This window comes from Crotalus tigris, unplaced genomic scaffold (assembly GCF_016545835.1).
Source record: "Crotalus tigris isolate CLP2741 ecotype Arizona unplaced genomic scaffold, ASM1654583v1 scf7180000017683.1919423, whole genome shotgun sequence".
In the NCBI taxonomy this organism is placed as follows: Eukaryota; Metazoa; Chordata; class Lepidosauria; order Squamata; family Viperidae; genus Crotalus; species Crotalus tigris.
Genome location: NW_024096563.1, coordinates 442,743 through 458,494, shown reverse-complemented (window position 1 = coordinate 458,494; position 15,752 = coordinate 442,743). Strand labels below are relative to the sequence as shown.

General features: G+C 47.5%; 1 protein-coding gene across 2 annotated transcripts in view; it reads left to right on the top strand.

Moving 5' to 3' along the window:
* The first annotated feature begins 6,885 nt into the window (after positions 1–6,885).
* CSK (C-terminal Src kinase) overlaps positions 6,886–15,752 on the top strand; it is a 35,679-nt gene continuing 26,812 nt past the window's right edge. The window contains exon 1 of one of the 2 annotated variants that reach the window (XM_039337531.1): positions 6,886–7,014. Coding sequence is in view for 1 of the 2 variants with exons in the window: in XM_039337530.1 (XP_039193464.1) it covers positions 15,297–15,323 (27 nt within the window). In the remaining variant the exon portion in view is untranslated. Of the gene's footprint in view, positions 7,015–14,932; positions 15,324–15,752 lie in introns of those variants that run through there. The other variant, XM_039337530.1, reaches the window with a different exon arrangement.

Genomic DNA, 15,752 nt, shown 5'->3' with positions numbered 1-15,752 from the left:
AGAATAGAATAGAATAGGAATAGAACAGAGTAGAGTAGAATAGAATAGAATAGAATAGAATAGAATAGAATAGAATAGAGTAGAATAGAATAGAATAGAATAGAATAGAATAGAATAGAAGGGACCTTGGAGGTCTTCTAGTCCAGCCCCCTGCTCAAGCAGGAGAACCTATACCACCTCCGATAAGTGAATGTCCAGTCTCTTAAAAATCTCCAGTGATGGAGCATCCACGATTTCTGGAGGCAAGCTGTTCCACTGGTTGATTGTCCTCACTGTCAGGAAGTTTCTCCTTAATTTCAGGTTGCTTCTCTCCTTGATCAGCTTCCAACCATTGTTTCTCGTCCTTCCCTCTGGTGCTCTGGTGAACAACCTGACCCCCTCTGTCTTGTGGCAGCCCTTCAGATACTGGAACGCTGCTGTCATGTCTCCCCTATTTCTTCTTTTCTTTAGACTAGCCAAATCCAACTCCCGCAGCCGTTCTTCGTATGTTTTAGTCTCCAGGCCTCGGATCCTCTTAGTTGCTCTTCTCTGAACTCTTTCCAAACTCTCAACATCTTTTTTGTGATATGGTGACCAAAATTGGCTGCACTATTCCAGGTGTGGTCTTCCTGGGGTTTTATAACATACAGTACAGTTATCCCAAAGGTTGGTGTGCACACCAAAACAAATACAAATGCACACACAAGCTAGGGAGGGCAGGTGGGAGACGTGACTTAATGGCCAAAGGTTTCTGGGTGCAAATGCTTCCGAGGAAGCCCTGCGTCAGGATTCAGTTTCTGCACAACAAAACATTTCTTTTGTTGTGCACACAAATATGAACCGTCCCCAGGGCAGACCAGATCCACTGTGTTGCCTCTGGACTCAGATGGCCCTTCAAATTATTTATTAAACCTCTAATTGGCACAGTTCTCAAAATCTTCCAGGTGGTTGATGAAGATATAAATTAAAAGAAAAAAGAATAAATAAATAAGTAAATCCTCACCCTGGCATCTAATACCAGGAATAAACAGCAGGGGAAGAAATAAATGGCAAAGCATGCAGGATTAGAATGCAAACGCTGCAAATAAATTACTTTTTTTAAAAAAAGAAACCCTTCCAACACTATTTATAAAGAGGATAGGTAAAATTGAGAGGGGAATAACTGCACTGAGGTACACAAAGAGACATACAGGCACACAGACACCATTCTAAATTACAGAGGAGGAAGATCAGGTTGAAATAAATAGCACAATAATGAAAATTACAATCTCAAAAATTATTCGCCTTCTTCTTTTTCTCTCTTTCTTTTCCTCTTCTTCCCTCTTTTTCTTCCCTTCCCCATCTTTCTCCTTCTCTTCCCCCTTTATCCCTCTTTTTCCTTGTTCCTTTTTTCCCCTTCTCCACTGTTTTTCTATTCCCCTATTTTTCCCAGGACTGTATTTGTCCTCTCCCATGAATAAAAAGTTTTTAACCCTAGGGGTGATATGCATCTTCTTCTCAAGTTCCTGCTTCAGATCCTGGTGTAATTCACTCATCCATCTACCCACCCATTCATTCATTCATTCATCTGTCCATCCATCCATCCATCCATCCATCCACCCCTCCCTCCCTCCCTCTCTCCATCTATCCATCCATCCACCCACTCACCTACCCATCCATCCATCCATCCATCCATCCATCCATCTATCCCTCCCTCCCTCCCTCCCTCCCTCCATCCACCCACTCACCTACACATCCATCCATCCATCCATCCATCCATCCATCCATCCATCTACCTAACCCCACCCATCCATCCACCCATCCATCCATCCATCCATCCATCTACCCCTCTGTCCCTCCCTCCCTCCCTCCATCCATCCATCCATCCATCCACCCACTCACCTACACATTCATCCATCCATCCATCTGCCTAACCCCACCCACCCATCCATCCATCCATCCATATACTCACCCATCCATCCATCCATAGAATCCTAGGGCTGGAAGGGACTTTGGAGGTCTTCTAGTCCAACCTCTTGGCCAAGGAAGAAGTCTTTATACCATCCTGGACAAATGATTGTCCAGTCTTTCCTTGAAAACCTCCAGCAACAGAGCACTCACAACTTTGAAACATTCATTCATTCATCCATCCATCCATCCATCCATCCCAAGGCAGATGTTATTCTGAGCATGGACAATTGCAGCCAAGGAAAGTGTGTGGTGGGGGTCATATAAAGGTCATTTCCCCTCCTCATTTTGGACACAACACCGCAGGCCTTTAAGGTTGCCCAACTCACTGCTGTGATTGTGCTGTAGGAGGTGCTGTGGCATCAGTTTCCCTCCAATTCAAAGAGGGAATTGTGTTTTTTTTTTAATTTTTATTATTATTATTCACTTTAAGTGAATCCAGCTCCCCCATTTGTCACTGCCAAATTAAATATTTATTATTATGATTAATTTATGTGGCATTCTTAGTTGTGCTCCACCAATAAATCCAAGCTGACTTAGGAGCAGGAATGCACTGATTAATTTTGCATAAATCCATGGGGGTGAAAGTAAGTTACATTGATTGTTTAAAAAGACAGAATGGGGACAAAATCCAGACCAATTCCGCTGTCGTGCCCACACAGACGCACACAACCACACACTCGATCTTCAAGCACTTAACATCAGGATCTGCCTGTCTCTTATTAGGCTAGCAAGATGATTTTGCAAGCCGGCTCCCAGCTTTGTGAATGTAGTTCAGCTCCTTAAGTGTTTCTCTTGCAAAAAAATGGGGCAAAGAAACAGACCCAAAGTTGTTTTTTTTTATATAAAAAAGTCTTCTATCTTTGATGGTTATCTTTGTTCTAAAATGAGTAAACACACCTGCTTGCACCACAAGAAAAGCCACAGGCTTAAAAAAGAAGTACCCAGCGCTGCAGTTTTGATGAGGCTTTAGATGGCTGGTTTTTTGTGTGTTTTTTTTAAACTTTTAAGGCGGGTGGACTTCAACCACCAGAATTCCCCAGCCAGCCAGCCAGCCTGGCTGGGGAATTCTGGGAGTTGAAGTCCACCCCTTTTTAAAGTTGCCAAGTCTGATTTAACCCTGCTTTAGATTAATTCTCTCCAAATGTACCCTCTCTACTAGGGGGTTCTACTAGGATGCCCATAATCCCCAGCCGGGACACCCACCTCCCGGAAATGAAGACAGGATCTACCTGCTTAACAGATCCTGCAAAGTTATGTTGTCCAATTTTCAGGGCCCCATAGCCAGTTTGGATAAGCGCTATTAATAGATGCCCCCAGTGCACACAACACCCCTCTCCAGCCCACACTGGCTAGGGCTGCTGGGAGTTGTAGTCCCACTACATCTGGAAAATCCACGCTTCTCTCTCTCTCTCCTTTTCAATTTTTTACTTTCGTGCAGGTTCTCCCCCTTCCAGAGGTACACCCGTCCTTGCAAAGGGTTGCCCCCTCCCCAGTTGCCCCCAACGGGTTTCTGGATCGCAGACAGCAGCTCCACCTCCCCTCGGGTGTGCATTAGAGCAGTGGTTCTTAACCTGGGTGATATTGCCCCCCAGGGGGCGATTTCGTTTTCCAGGGGGGCGAAGGAACGAAAAGGGGGTGGTATGGGGGCGATGGAGCAAGAAGTTTTGGGGACACTTTTGAGACTTTTTCGTACAGTGAATCGCTGTATATCTGTCGTACAAAAACATCAGATCGCTCGCTATTAGTGGATTGAATTGTGTTTTCAAATGTTCCTCCAGCTAGCTTCAGTACAGAACGCCGTACATATGTGAAGACGCATCGCTTATCTTCATGCGCGTTGCGCAGCAGCCTCTACCCATACAGTGGCGCGCCATTGGCCAAAATGGGCAGTGATGGAGGGGGGAGCACTTTGGATTTCACATTCCAGTTTGAGTTTTCGGCTTCGTTTTTTGAATTTTTGTTGTGCTCTGTAAAACATTTTGTGTGTCTCTTTGTATTGTACTTTTTTAGCGTGCACTCCAGTTCGATATTATATTTTCTTTGTGTCTTTTTAATCCTTTTTAGAGTGTGCGTGACTATATATACTTTCCTCGAATCTTAATTTAGTTTCAGAGTTTTCGTCGTGAAATTCTTAGTTCCTGCATTGCGGTTTGTTCTTATGCCCTTTTTATATTTCTTTATATTAAATTTATATGTCTTAAATTTCACTTGTAATTCAATCATTAAATGTTACTGTTTTTCTTTTCAGACATTTCACTTTCTTGCAATTGAATTTTGTTTTCAGTGGTCATTACATTTAAGTCTCTTGAATAAATAAGATAATAATGAAATACATGTATCACAAAGTTTGGGAATAAAGTGACGGGTGGCACCAAAATTTTTCACACAGTTGAGATATGGGAAAAAGACTGGAAATAAATTATTTGCATCAATATGTCCTGATGACAATTTAAAAAAAAAAGTGTTTGCATAAATTGAAGAATTATTTCCTGTGTTGTGATTGAGAGGTTATGTTGGGGGAGGGGGGCAATGACAACTTTCTCATTGGCTCAAGGGGGCGATTCGTTCAAAAAAGGTTAAGAACCACTGCATTAGTGTACAGGGGGTCCTTGAAGTTGGACCACAATTGAGCCCAACGTCAAATGCTGCTAAGTGAGAAATTTACTGAGTGAGTTTTGCCCCATTTTACGACTTTTTTTGCTAGAGTTGATAAGCGAATCGCTGCCTTTGTTAAGTTAAGTGAATCGGACTTTGCTTGTCAAAAGGTGGCAAAAGGCGATCCCGTGACCCAGGGCCATTGCAACCGTCATAAATAGGAATCCATTGTCGAGTGCCTGAACGTAAATCACGTGACTGGGGATGATGCCACGGCTGTAAGTGTGAAGAACGGTCGTGACTTTTTTCAGTGCTGATGTGTAACTTTGAATGGTCACTAAATGAACTGTTGTAAATCGAAGATGACCTGTATTATACCCCGTACGTGAGTTGCCCCTGCGGCTTGAGAACGTGCCAATCCGGAGGAGAAGAGAAAGAGACACATGAGAGAGAGAGAGAAATGAAGGGAGGGAGAGAGAGAGAGAGAGAGAGAGAGAGAGAGAAAAGAAGAAGAGGAGAAAAGAGAGAGAGGGAGAGGAGGAAGAGAGAGAGGGAGGAAAGAGGGAGAGAGAGGAAGAGAAAGAGGGAGAGGAGAGAGTGGGAGAGGAGAGGGAGGGAGAGAGGAAGGGACAGAGAGAGGGAGAGAGGGAAAGGAGAGGAGGAGGAAGAGGAGGAGAGAGACAGAGGGGGGAGACAGAGAGAGAGAGAGGGAGAGAGGAAGAAGAGGAGAGGGAAAGGAGGAGAGAGTGGGAGAGGAGAGGGGGAAGAGAGAGGGAGGGAGAGAGGAAGAGGAGGGGAGGGAGAGGAGAGGGGGAAGAGAGAGAGGGACGGAGAGAGGAAGAGGAGGGGAGGGAGAGGAGAGGGGGAAGAGAGAGAGGGACGGAGAGAGGAAGAGGAGGGGAGGGAGAGGAGAGGGGGAAGAGAGAGAGGGACGAGAGAGGGACGGAAGAGGAGGGGAGGGAGAGGAGAGGGGGAAGAGAGAGAGGGAGGGAGAGAGGAAGAGGAGGGGAGGGAGAGGAGAGGGGGAAGAGAGAGAGGGACGGAGAGAGGAAGAGGAGGGGAGGGAGAGGAGAGGGGGAAGAGAGAGAGGGACGGAGAGAGGAAGAGGAGGGGAGGGAGAGGAGAGGGGGAAGAGAGAGAGGGACGGAGAGAGGAAGAGGAGGGGAGGGAGAGGAGAGGGGGAAGAGAGAGAGGGAGGGAGAGAGGAAGAGGAGGGGAGGGAAGAGAGAGAGGGACGGAGAGAGGAAGAGGGGAGGGAGAGGAGAGGGGGAAGAGAGAGAGGGAGGGAGAGAGGAAGAGGAGGGGAGGGAGAGGAGAGGGGGAAGAGAGAGAGGGACGGAGAGAGGAAGAGGAGGGGAGGGAGAGGAGAGGGGGAAGAGAGAGAGGGACGGAGAGAGGAAGAGGAGGGGAGGGAGAGGAGAGGGGGAAGAGAGAGAGGGACGGAGAGAGGAAGAGGAGGGGAGGGAGAGGAGAGGGGGAAGAGAGAGAGGGAGGGAGAGAGGAAGAGGAGGGGAGGGAGAGGAGAGGGGGAAGAGAGAGAGGGAGGGAGAGAGGAAGAGGAGGGGAGGGAGAGGAGAGGGGGAAGAGAGAGAGGGAGGGAGAGAGGAAGAGGAGGGGAGGGAGAGGAGAGGGGGAAGAGAGAGGGAGAGAGGAAGAGGAGGGGAGAGAGGGGGGGAGAGGAAAGGGGGAAGAGAGAGGGAGGGAGAGAGGAAGAGGAGAAGAGAGAGAGACACAGAGCGGGGAGACAGAGAGAGAGGGGGGGAGGAAGAGGAGGAGAGGGGGGGAGACACAGAGAGAGAGAGAGAGAGAGAGAGAGAGAGAGAGAGAGAGAAAGAGGGCTCTAGCACAAGGCACGGGCTAACCAGAAGGGGGCGCTATCCCTCCGCCCAGCTCCCGCCGCCGCCGCCGCTGGGAGGAGGCCGGGAGGAAAGCGGGGGAAGGTAAGCCAGCGAGCGAGGCCGGGCCGAGCTTCGGCCGCGCAGGCGCCGTAGAGCTGCGGGCGGGCTGCTTGGGTTCCCTAAGCCAGCAGCGCCAGGCCCGGCTGGATCCCGAGCGGCGGGGCTGGGTCGGAAGAGAGACGGGGAGAGAAGAGATCATCGCCGCCGCCGCCCGGACCCCGCCGCCTCCGCCCCGCGCCCGCCCAAGGCGCTCGGAATCTCGGCGGCGCCAACGTTCCACCGCGAAACCGGCAACGTTCGAAATTGGAACGTTGGCGGCGGCCGCGGCGGCTACATTGTTTCCTTTTCTCCGCCCCCCTGGTTACCTTCTTCCCCTGCCCCGCCTCGGGTCCCGCGCCCGCCCGGCCGCCCCCGCCGCCGCCGCGCCCGCCCCTTGTGGATCTCCCCGGCCTTCCGAGCCTCCTCGAACGTCGGTCGGCCCCGAGAGCCGGGGGTCGCCCCCTCCCCTCCCCCGTTGCATGGAATAAGCCCAGCCGGCGGAGCCCCCTCCCCCGCTGCCCCCGCCGACGGGTCGGAAAGCGGAGGCAGAGCGGTGAGTAGCCGAGGGTCCCCGTACGCCCCCCCTTCCCCTGAGGGTACTTTGGGGGGGGGTCTAGATCTATATATTTGGGGAGATCGCCCCTTCTCCTCCTCCTCCTCCGCGTTTTCTCCCAAGGGGAAGCTCTGGGGAGAATCCATTTAAGCGGCTAGTCCCTGGGGAGGAATCCTGGAGAGGGAGGGATACATTTAGCGGGGCAGGGCTGGCAATGCCCGGCTTAGAACTTTCCCCCTCTTCCCCCCACCACCCCCGGCCCACCCCTCCCTGGGTGTCTGGCTGCATCTTGGGGGCTTCTACCAGGAAAAGGGGGCGCTGGACTGTTTGTTTGCATCTTTGAGGGATCTGCTCGGGCTGGGCCTGTCACTTCCCTTCTGGGCGCCTTCTTCCGCCTGCATGTGTGGATGTGACCGACCCAGAGGGACGGAGGGGGCCCACGTAAGCCCTGTGGTAGGGGAGGGTGGCTTGCTTTGTGACCTCTGGGGTTCCCCTTGGAAGCCCTGTTGTGTGTGTGTGTGTGGGGGTCAAAGCTGAAAACCACCCCTGGCTGAGCGTGGGATGGGAGAAGAGACCTTCGAAGGGACAAAGGATCCCGCATCAGATCCGAAAGGGGATCTAATCCAGGGATCAAGAGCCCTTGCCAGGCATCCAGAGAGTTGTGACATAAAGCTGGTGTGTGTGTGTGTCCCCTCCTCTTTCCGTTCTCAGAAGAAATGAAACTTCAGTTGAGGGTGGTCTGCTCCAAGGGAAGGCACTCTGCACTGCCCTGGTTCTTCTGGGGTCCGCCTGCGGGCATCCTGGGTGGAGGCATGGAGCAAAGTTCTCAGAGGTCATTATTTGGGGGGAGGGTTGAACCCCTCCCCCTTTGGCATCCAGTGGGCTCCCCTGGACCGAGAGACCCCCCCCTGGGATTTTGCATTCCAAAGAAAGTCGATATGGTTTTGGGCCAGAGCGCAATTGGAAGAGAGATGGAATAACTGGTCTTGGGGATGGTGGGCAAACGGAGCCTGTGCGGAGAGCCAAGCTAGCAGGCCTTTGGCCTTTGTGTGAATGGGTGGGTGGGTGAGAAACGGATGCTCCCCCCTTCTCCGGGGTGGGCAGACAGCGGCCGCCACTGTGCTCGGCAGCTGGGTAAGATCTGTGTGGAGTCACAGAACGGGGAGACAAGGGAGCCATTGATGGCCACGGGTCCCTAGCTTTCCTTTCTCCTGCGGCCACAATCCGTGCGTCATATGGCAGGCAACTGGACCGGGGTCTGTGCCGCACGGGCTTGTCCAGATGGACGGCGGAGGCAAGGACGGATGCAGGCTTCCGGGGGAGCAGACGGATGGGGAGAAACACCCTGAAAATAGCAGAAGGAGGCGCAACACATTAAGATTACCGTCAGTCTTCGGCTTAAGAGTTACTCGTTTAGTGACCGCTTGAACTTACGGTCGTGCTGAAAAAAAGGGGGACGAGTGTCCACGTTGAATGACCTTCGCATTTAACAAAATTCAGATGCGAGGCAGCTTTGATGGGTTCGCGTTTGGCAGTGGGTTTGCAACTTTCAGATGGGTGGACTTCAACTCCTAGAAGTCTTGGGAGTTGAAGTCCACCCATCTGAAAGTAGCCAAGGTTGATAAATACTGCTTTAGGCCAGGGGTCTTCAAACTTGGCCCTTTTATGACTTGTGGGCTTCAACTCCCAGAATTCCTCAGCCAGGTACATGTGTCTGGCTGAGGAATTCTGGGAGTTGAAGTCCACAAGTCATAAAAGGGCCAAGTTTGAAGACCCCTCCTTTAGTCTCACCCAGCTGAAATCTTCTGATGTTCTTCTTTGGCAAATGTGAACTATAACACACACGAAGCTTAATTTAAATGGGTTTCCCCAAGAGGTAGCTGTTTTGGTCTTTTATAGCAAAAAAAACAACAACAAAAAACTGATTTCATTTATTTCTTCAAATGTCTGTTGCTCAGCAGCTCTTGGAAGCACAAAATACAGTTAAAAGACAAGTGCTCTGGAAGACAGTATTAAATCATCAATTATTAATTTTAAATCAATTAAAATACTTAGTAAAGGCCTTAGTAATAAACAAATACCTTTAGCGTTCTCCCCCGGCTGTAAGAAGGGGGTTAATTTAATCCCAACAGCAGTTCATCCCAGAATGTGGAGTCTGGATTTTATTAATTTGGCTCATTTCGGTACTACGACACAGCAGAATAACAGAATAATAGAATTGGAAAGGGACCTGGGAGGTCATCTAGTCCAGTGGTTCTTAACCTTTTTGAACGAATCGGCCCCTTGAGCCAATGAGGAAGTTGTCATCGCCCCCTCCCCCAACATAACCTCTCAATCACAACATAGGAAATAATTCTTCCATGTATGCAAACACTTTTTTTTGTTTTCTTTAAAATTGTCATCAGGACATATCGATGCAAATAATTTATTTCCAGTCTTTTCCCCATATCTCCCATATTCTGGCCAATGGAGCGCCACTGTATGGGTAGAGGCTGCTGCGTAACGTGCATGAAGATAAGCGATGCGTCTTCACATATGTACGGCGTTCTGTACTGAAGCTAGCTGGAGGAACATTTGAAAACACAATTCAATCCACTAAGAGCGAGCGATCTGATGTTTTTGTACGACAGATATACAGCGATTCACTGTACGAAAAAGTCTCAAAAGTGTCCCCAAAACTTCTCGCTCCATCGCCCCCATATCGCCCCCTTTTCATTCCTTCGCCCCCGCGTCGCCCCTTATTGTTCCATTGCCCCCCTGAAAAATGAAATCGCCCCCTGGGGGGGCAATATCGTCCAGGTTAAGAACCACTGTTCTAATCCAACCCCATGCTCAAGAAGGAGACTCTTCATATTCTGGACAAATGGCTATCCAGTCTCTGCATTCCCAAGGGAAGCCAACCCATTGGGGTTAATTATTCTAGTAAACAAAAATTAAATCGGTTTTTCAGGTACGCCAACCGATCAGCCATTTTAATTGGGTCTTTTCTGTGACGACTTAAATCAATCCATCTCAATTCCCAGGATTCTCGTTGCTTAATCATCTGCCCTCATGGCCATAGAATAGGAACCAGACTGTTGGCCGTAGAGACCTTCGTTAACTTTCAATTACCCAGGAAAAAAAAAAATCCAGTCCAGAAATACAAGGAGAAGCCATTACCAATGACATCAATATTTTTCTTCCCAAGATGGAGGAATTCATTGGCTGATCACGTAATCCTGGGTTGAAAGCTGTCTCCAATTCTGGTTGGATGGTTACCTGAAAACATGATGAGATCAATCCCAAAGTTTTGTGGTCCATGCTCCATGAATTGATGTGTACTGGAGCCATATTTAGGTTGTGTCCCTAATCAGCAGAAACTATTCTTGTTATAAAAATGGAAGTTGCCCATAAGGTGGATGGTGAAATGCGTAGAGGAGAAATTGTCAGGGGGTTTTTCCCCTTAGACTTCCTCAATGTTTGAAGGCCTCTTTATTTCTTTATGCTGGATATCTGTCCAATTAAATCAGTGGCTCTGCTTCTTGAGTGCATTCGGATGAACAAATGAAGCAAAACGTTCTGGCATTTTTTTTTTCCCCGTTATTGTAGTCAACCTGCAACTATTGGGACTTAACAGAATAACAGTCGGAAGGGGCCTCGGAGGTCTTCTAGTCCAACCCCCTGCTTAAGCAGGAAACCCTGTACCATTTCAGACAAATGGCTGTCTAGTCTCTATTTAAAAGTCTCCAGTGATGGAGCACCCACAGCTTCTGGCGGCAAGTCGTTCCACTGATTAATTGTTCTAACTGTCAGGAAATTGTTCCTTAGTTCTACCTTGTTTCTCTCTTCGATTCGTTTCCATCCGTTGTTTCTTGCCTGCCTTCAGATGCTTTGGAGAATAGCTTGACTCCCTCTTCTTTGGGGCAGCCCCTGAAATATTGAAAGTCTGCTATCATGTCACCCCCTAGTCCTTTTCAATAAACTAGACATACCCAATTCCAGCAACTGTTCTTCATATGTTTTAGCCTCCAGGCCTTTAATCATCTTTGTTGCTCTTCTCTGCACTTTTCTAGAGTCTCCACATCTTTTTTATAGTGTGGTGACAAAAACTGGATGTAGTATTCTAGGTGTGGCCTTACTAAGGCTTTATAAAGCGGTACCGGTACCTGGTGTGATCTTGACTTAATCCCTCTGTTAATGTAATTTAGGATTGCATTGGCTTTTTTTGGCTGCTGCCACACACAACTGGCTCATAGTTAAGTGTGCGCTAGGAATTAGGGGCCAGTTGCCCAGTTGCATAGCTGGTTGTAAAATCTGTTTGTTTATGTCAGTACCGTGACTTACAACAGTGATGATTTACGACCAAAATTCCTGGCTCCTGGCATACATCAATTATTCCCTGGTGTACACGAAACTGGTTGAGGGATATATTAACACTGGACTTAGAGTTAAAACTTGAACTCTTCTTGTTGGGAATAATGACAGAAAAATACGACAAGGGAACAGTCTACCTGCTGCTACACATGCTGAGTGCAGCTAGGCTTGCTTTAGTGCAAAAATGGAAGAGCAAGGAAATTCCCACAGAGGAAGAGTTAATACATAAAATATTAGCATGTGCGGAAATGGACAGGCTCACAAGGATATTAAAAGACAAAAGTGGATCAGTTTATTATGAAACCTGGGATAAATTTTACCGCTGGAGGAATTTGAAGAGGACGGTCGGGATTAAAGATGAAGGTTAAGATAGAATTATATGTTATTTTAGAACAAGTATTGTATATAAAACTTAGATGTATATGTAGAGATGAAGAATTGATTGTAAAAAGTGGGATAATCTGATAAGAACGTATATACTGGAATGTCACGTTAAATCCAATATTTGTTTCTTTTTAACTGTATTATAAATAATATTTGAAAAAAAATATAAATTATTCCCTGGTGTCTCCGTTTAAAATTGAATAGCAGATCACAGGGATTTCCCCCCCCCCCTTCAACTTGGAATCCTGGTCTCCCAACAGCACCCCAGAGCTTCTTGTGTTCAAAGGGAAACTGTTTTTCATTAGAAAGTTTGACTTTTGATAGTATCTAGTCCATAGTCCAGGGTGATCTCGTGTGGCTTGTAGGAGACCAACTGGCGAGCAGAAGTGAGAATGATCTAAAAGTGACCCCCTAAAAAGAGGAACTCAACTTACCCTAAGGAAATAGTGGTTAATATTTATCTGCTTATATGTAAGAGTGTAGGTCTAGACATACGTTGCATATATAGTAAGTTTTAAATGTGGGTTATGCATGTGTACGCTTTGAGAGCAAGCAATTACATTTCATTTTTAACGTGTGCCCTTGTGCTCACAGGAAAAAAAATGACAATAAAGGTTATCTAAAAATAGGAGCTGGTTGGTGAGAATAAGGAAAGAAAGTTTGGCTATTGTTTGACACCTGGAGATGATGATGATGATGATGATGATAAAGTTGGAAGGGACCTTGGAGGTCATCTAGTCCAACCCCCTGCTCAGGCAGGAAACCCTACACCATTTCAGACAAATGGCTGTCCAGTCTTTTCTTGAAAACCTCCAGTGATCAATCAATCAGAATAGAGTTGGAAGGGACCTTGGAGATCATCTAGTCCAACCCCCTGCTCAGGCAGAAAACCCTATACCATTTCAGATACGATTGTCCAGTCTCTTCCTAAAAACCTCCAGTGTTGGAGCATTCACCACTTCTGGAGGCAGGTTGTTCCACTGGTTAATTGTTCTAATTGTCAAGAAGTTTCTCCTTACTGGGTTGCTTCTCTCCTTGATTAGTTTCCATCTGTTGCTTCTTCTCCTGCCTTCAGGCACTTTGGAGAATAGCTATATACATACATACATACATACATACATACATACATACATACATACATACATAGTCATAATATATTGCTATCTATCTATCTATCATCTACCTACCTACATGTTTTTTTTATATATAAAAATATAGTGTCATATTTATATACATACATACATACATATATATATATATATATATAATAACACTATATTTTTAAAGAAATGATATAGGGTTTCCTGCCTGAGCAGGGGGTTGGACTAGATGACCTCCAAGGTACCTTCCAACTTGATGATGATGATGATGACAATTTGTTTTACATTTACATATAAATATTCAGTATTCTGAATATCTTAAACTTGCTAAGATTGAGAAACTCTGACCCAGGGGGTCTTTTTCCTAGCCTGGGCGGTCAGGAGAGCCGTTGCAAAAAAATATGGAACTGGACAATCCAGGCGGTTTAATACCCTGTCGCGTTTTGACTCATGCTTCGGCATGTCGAAAAATGCTGAGAAGTGGGTGTTTTCTGCTTTGTTGTTGCTGCTCCTGTGGTGATCTATGCCGACAGAATGAAGACATTCTTGCTGGATTCTTAGGATGTTTCCGTAGGTCTTCTTCCTCAACGGCTGGTTTTCCCTTGTGGGTCTGCAATTCTCTTTTCTCCTTGCTTACCTTTTGGGTAAGATTCAAGAGGGCTTCAGCCTTACCTGCCTAAGGGGCAGTGAAAGAATACTGTCAGGTTGTTCCTTTGCCAGCAGTTTGGATCCCAAGGATCCTTCAGGGAAAAACGGACTCAAAGGAGCCCAACCTGGAAAGCCTCAGTCGAGAGAAGGCGGAATTCAGATTAAATTTCAGACTGTTGAATTGGTGTGACGGATTAAGATTACCGATGGCGGAGTTTAGAGGAAGCTTAGATTGCAGGTGGGTGAATTCAGATGACAGATTAGATCAGTGGTTCTCAACCTGTGGGTCGGGACCCCATTTGGGGTTGAACGACCATTTCAGGGGGGTCGCCAAACAACGCAGTCCGCCATTCCCCCCCCCTTTCCTTCGCTGTGCTACTCCCTTTTATTCTATTGGCTTTTGAAAGCCAATAGAAGAGACTCTCTTGAATAGAGTCTAATTCTATTGGCTTTCAAAAGACAATAGGAATTGTCCAGGCTGTCTCTGCCCTGCTGAGCCCGCCAAAAGTCCCATTCTGCAAACGGTGCTGCACCAGTTGAGTAGTCCTCGACTTACGACCGGTTGAGTAGTCCTCGACTTACAATCGGTTGGGGGTCGCGGCATTAAAAAGGTTGAGAACCACTGGATTAGATTATAGCTGGTAGAAAGGTCTGAATTTAGATGACAGATGAGATTACAAATGGCAGAATTTGGGGAACAGATTCCGCCGTTCAGAGGTCAGCTTCGATTCCAGAGGATGGCTAGAATTCAGATGGCAGATCGAGTTACAGGCGTCTGAATTCAGATGAATTCAGGTTACATATCCCCACTTGAACCTAAATGGCCCATCCAGAAGGGGTAGGTGGGTGGGTGGGCATACCCGGCCTAGCTTGTTCAGCTTGGCACCATTTTCACTTAATCAAAGAATTACAGTACATGATTGGAAGGGACCTTGGAGGTCATCTGGTCGAACCCCCTGCTCAGGCAGGAAACCCTATCCCATTTCAGACAAATGGCTGTCCAGTCTCTTCTTAAAGACTTCCAGTGTTGGAACATTCACCACTTTGGGAGGCAGGTTGTTCCACTGGTTAATTGTTCTCACTGTCAGGAAATTCCTCCTTAGTTCCAGGTTGCTTCTCTCCTTGATTAGTTTCCATCCTTTCCTTCTTGTCCTGTCTTCTGGTGCTTTGGAGAATAGCTTGACTCCCTCTTCTTTGGGGCAGCCCCTGAGATATTGGAAGACTGCTATCCTGTCACCCCTAGTTGTTTTTTTCATTCAGCCAGACCAGGGGTCTCCAAACTTGGCTGCTTTAAGACTTGTGGACTTCAACTCCCAGAATTCCTCAGCCAGCCATGCTGGCTGAGGAATTCTGGGAGTTGAAATCCACAAGTCTTAAAGCAGCCAAGTTGGAAGACCCCTGAACTAGACCTACCCAATTCCTGCAACCGTTCTTCGTATGTTTTAGCCGCCAGTCCCCTGATCATCTTGGTTGCTCTTCTCTGCACTCTGCACGGCTTTGAAGCCGCAATGCGCGTCTTGCAGCAGCCAGATCCTGTAAATGTGTCACGGAGGCCGAGGCTGGGATCTGCTGGGCTGAGATTCTTGGCGGCCTTTAATGCAGCTTCACTTTCCTTGCTGCAGGCGGCTTGGCTTCCTGCAGATCTCCCTCTCTCTATGCTTCTCTTCCTCTCTCCCCCCCCCTGATTTTTCTCTAAGAACCGCAGGAGGGGAGACCATGTATGCTGGCTCTCCGGCTGTGTGATGGTGGGCTGCTTGCCGGTGTGCGCGTTTGGTCTCTCCTGGTTACGTAAGCAAGATGCATCTTTGCCTCTGCTCCAGTCTTGTAAGTCTGGCGTTTTATCCTTTTTTAAAATAATAATAATAAAAATCTCTTTTGCATTGGGTTTGACCGGCAAGGCTGAGCCTGGAAGCCCAGAGCTTGGAAACCACCACCCCCCACTCAACCCTCCTGCAGAGACCAATCCTTGGATCTGAAATCTGGTCCTTAACTGACCTATGGAGGAGACTCATGTGGCAGAGGGAGAGTCAGTCTCTCTCACACTCTCTCTCTCTCTCTCTCTCTCCTCTCTCTCCTCTCTTCTCTTTCTCCCTCTCTCTTTCTCCCTCTCTCCTCTCTCTCTTTTCTCTCTCTCTTCTCTCCTCTCTTCTTCTCTCTGTCTTCTCTGTCTCTGTTCTTTCTTTTCTCTTCTCTCTGTCTCTATCTCTCCCTCTCTCTTATCCCTCTCTTTTTCTCTCTCTTTCTCTCTTCTCT